Below are 3,147 nucleotides of genomic sequence, written 5' to 3'. Positions count from 1 at the left end.
GAAAAGCCTGGAAGAAGAAGAAGAAGCGAAGACGTCCTGTTCAGGCGCTTACGATCAGAGAGACCAAAAGAAGAAGAAGAAGAAAGAGAAGAAGAAGAAAAACAGAGGGAGGGGAAAGAAGAGAGAGGAGAGAAGCCAAAGAGAGAAGAAGAAGGGAGAGACTGAAGAGAGTCAACTGCACGATGGAAAAGAAAGGAAGAGAAATGAGGACAAGGGGGAAGAAAAGAAGACGAGAAGGCTTCTCTTTTATCTGTAAAGATGATCTTTCTTCTTTCCTGTTGACGTGAAGAATGAAGAAGAGAGAGAGAGGAGAGAAAAGCGCAAAAAGAAGAAGAAGAATGAGAAGAAAGACGAGCTTTCAAATGAGAAAAGGAAGAAGAGGAAGAAAAGAGAGTTGAAGAAATCCTATGTGGCTCTGCTTTGTGGGGAGAACTTCTCTTGCTATTCGTAAGATTCAAAAAGGTTCTCTTTTCCATACACCTACCTCGAGTGCAGCAGAGAGAAGAAAGACATACACCACAACAGGAGAAAGAAGGAAACGACGACGAAAAAGAAGAAGAAGAAGAAGAGAAGAAAGAAGAAGAAGAAAGGGAAGAAGAATGAAGAAGAGAGAGCTTGGAATCTGTAATGAAGTGAGGAGAAAGAGAGGAATGCGATCCAGACGGAATAGAGAAAGAAGAGAAAAAGAGAAATAAGAAAAGAAAGAACAAAAAAGAAGAAGAAGGGAAAAAGAAGAAGAAAGAAAGAAACAAGGACCAGACAGGAGAGATGAAAAGAAAGAAAGATAAGGAGAAGAGAAAGCAGATGGAATGGAATCTAAAAAGACAAAAAGGGGGAAAAGAGAAAAGAATGAAAAACCGATTGAAAGAAAGAAGTCTTCTTCTCGATTGCATCGAAATGAAAAGAAAGAGAAAGGAAGAAGGGAGGAGATACTGGAGTGTATATACAGCTCAATTCGTTTTTTCAAACAATTTTGATAGGCAAGAAAACACTCTTCAGATGTTTCACTTGGGATCTTTTCTTCTCCTCCTTTTCTTCATTCAAATGCTAGTGCCCTTCTAAGGACAAAAAGAAAAAGAAGAGAGGCAGGCAGTCCTACTATTCCTACTATAAGAGATTCTATCTCTCCTAGTATTTTGGATTATTAGGAGGCATGCGTGTATGGATTTCTTCAGTGAATCTTTATCATGAGAAAAGATCGACATGCTGTCTCTCCCTCTCTCTCTTGTTTCTCCTCTTTTCTCGTTTACTTCGAGATTCCTTCCTCTCCTTCTTCCTTCTTCTTCCTTTCTAAATCGAGGGACTGTACCTCCCCTCTCCTCTAGATGGATGAAGAGAAGCAGCTAGCCTCTCTATGAACGTGAAAAAACCCTAAGAGAAGAGAAATAACGAAGACAGCGAAGAAAAAGAAGCGACAAGAGATGTGAACGGAGAGAAGAAAGAGGAAAGACGGCAAAACGAAAAAGAAAGAAGAAAGGAATGAATGGAACCGTCACATTCCTACCTAGGAGTGCTAAGATTCTAAGCCCCCACAAGCAGTATACATAAAGAGCGAGAGATGCAGAAAAGGAAAAAGAGACAGAAAAAGAAAGAAAGAAAGAAAGAAAGAGATTTCTTCTTCTCCTTCTTCTTTGAGAGGAGCGTGACGAAGTAAGGAAAGAGAAGAAGAAGAAGAGAGTTGCCTTCTGTCTGTACGAAACGAGAGAAGAAAAAGAAGAAAAAAACAGAAGAGTTCAAGAAGTCAAGTCAACATTCTTTTCATCTTTTTCTTTCTTTCTTTCTTTCTTTCTTTCTCTTTCTCTTCTCTCTGCATGTGTGCTTAGATTTAGGCTGGATTGCATGCAAGAGGAGACACGCAAGCATGCGAAGATTCTCTCTACACAGAAAGCACCGTAGACAAGAAGAGAGAGAAGGAAAGAAGAGAGAAGAAGAAGGAGGAAGAAAGAAAAACCCTAAAGAATAGGAGAGAGAATTTCCTTCTCTTTTCTCTTATCTGTGACTCTTCCTATCGCTTTCTCACTTTTTTCTTTTCTTCTTCTTCCTTTGCTGCTCCTCAACTGAATGGATGGAGAGACAAAGAGAAACAAGATCTAGCTATGACCCTTTTCTTCTTTTATGTTGTTCTGCCTTTCTTTTCTCTCTCGCCTTTTTTCTACTTTTCTTTTCTCGTTTTAGCTTTCCCTTTTCTTTTCCTCTTTTCTCTTTCTCGCCTGCATGCGTTCCTGCATGCCTTCACCTAGCCATGCAACTATCTTCGAGAATAACTTTCTCTCCTTTCTTTCTTTCTTCCTTTCTTTCTATCCCTCTCTTTTTTCTCTCTTTCTCTTCCTATCTCTTTTTTGATTCGTTTCGGCTTCTCTTTCTAATACACAAGTCACAATTTCCTCTTCCCTCCATCTCCGTCACGAAGAATCTTCTTCAGATCCGTTCTTCAAACTTTCTTCTTCTTTTCTGCAAAGAATCCTAGAATCTCTCATTTCTACCCTCGAAAGATTGAGACTTCAAGAAGGTTCTTGCTTAAAGCTCCACGGGCTTGGAGAGGGGAGAAGGGGCGAGGGGGTGAACAAGAAGAAGAAAAGAGAGAGGAATGGGTGTCTACATATATAAACATAGAGAGAAAGAGGAAGAAGAAGGCGATTAAGGCTAGGAGTGTATCGTCTTCTTTACGGATTAGGAATTTTCATTCATTCCTCTTTCTCTCATTCGTCATTTCTCTTTCTTTGGTACACCTCCTTATTCTCCTCCATTCTCTCTTCTTACGTCACTCCCTCATGCGAGAAGAGACATTTCTTCTTCTTCTTCTTCCTCTTCTATCTTTTTTTGTCTCTCCGCTTTAGAGAGCTTCTCCTTTCCTCTCTCTCTTCTCTCCATGTTAAAAAGACTTTCTTCATCTCTCCTCTTCTTTCTTCATCTTTCTTCTCTTTCTCTTTCCTTCTAGGTTCTTCTCACTGCGTTCCCACCGTCACGACCTTTTCTTCTTTTTCTCATTCTCCTTTCTTTTCTTCTTCTTTTTTTTTTCTCTTCTTCGTCTTTCTTTTCTCCTTTGCATGTGGTAGAGTCTTTGTCGCCCCCCACCCCCCCCCCTACGCAGTAACCGGTGGAGGGTAGAAGAGGAAGAAGAGGAAGAGGAAGGAGAAGAAGAGGAAG

General features: G+C 40.4%; 1 protein-coding gene across 1 annotated transcript; it reads right to left on the bottom strand.

Moving 5' to 3' along the window:
- Positions 1-53: 53 nt before the first annotated feature.
- On the bottom strand, positions 54-476 carry CSUI_010080 (uncharacterized protein; the record flags this gene model as incomplete). The annotated part of the gene is made up of 1 exon (XM_068070186.1): positions 54-476. A coding segment is annotated over one exon (423 nt), but the record flags the coding sequence as incomplete, so codon positions are not given.
- Between the last annotated feature and the right edge of the window lie 2,671 nt (positions 477-3,147).

Source organism: Cystoisospora suis (genome assembly GCF_002600585.1).
Source record: "Cystoisospora suis strain Wien I chromosome Unknown contig_6643, whole genome shotgun sequence".
In the NCBI taxonomy this organism is placed as follows: Eukaryota; Apicomplexa; class Conoidasida; order Eucoccidiorida; family Sarcocystidae; genus Cystoisospora; species Cystoisospora suis.
This window is presented reverse-complemented; position numbering and strand designations above follow the sequence as displayed.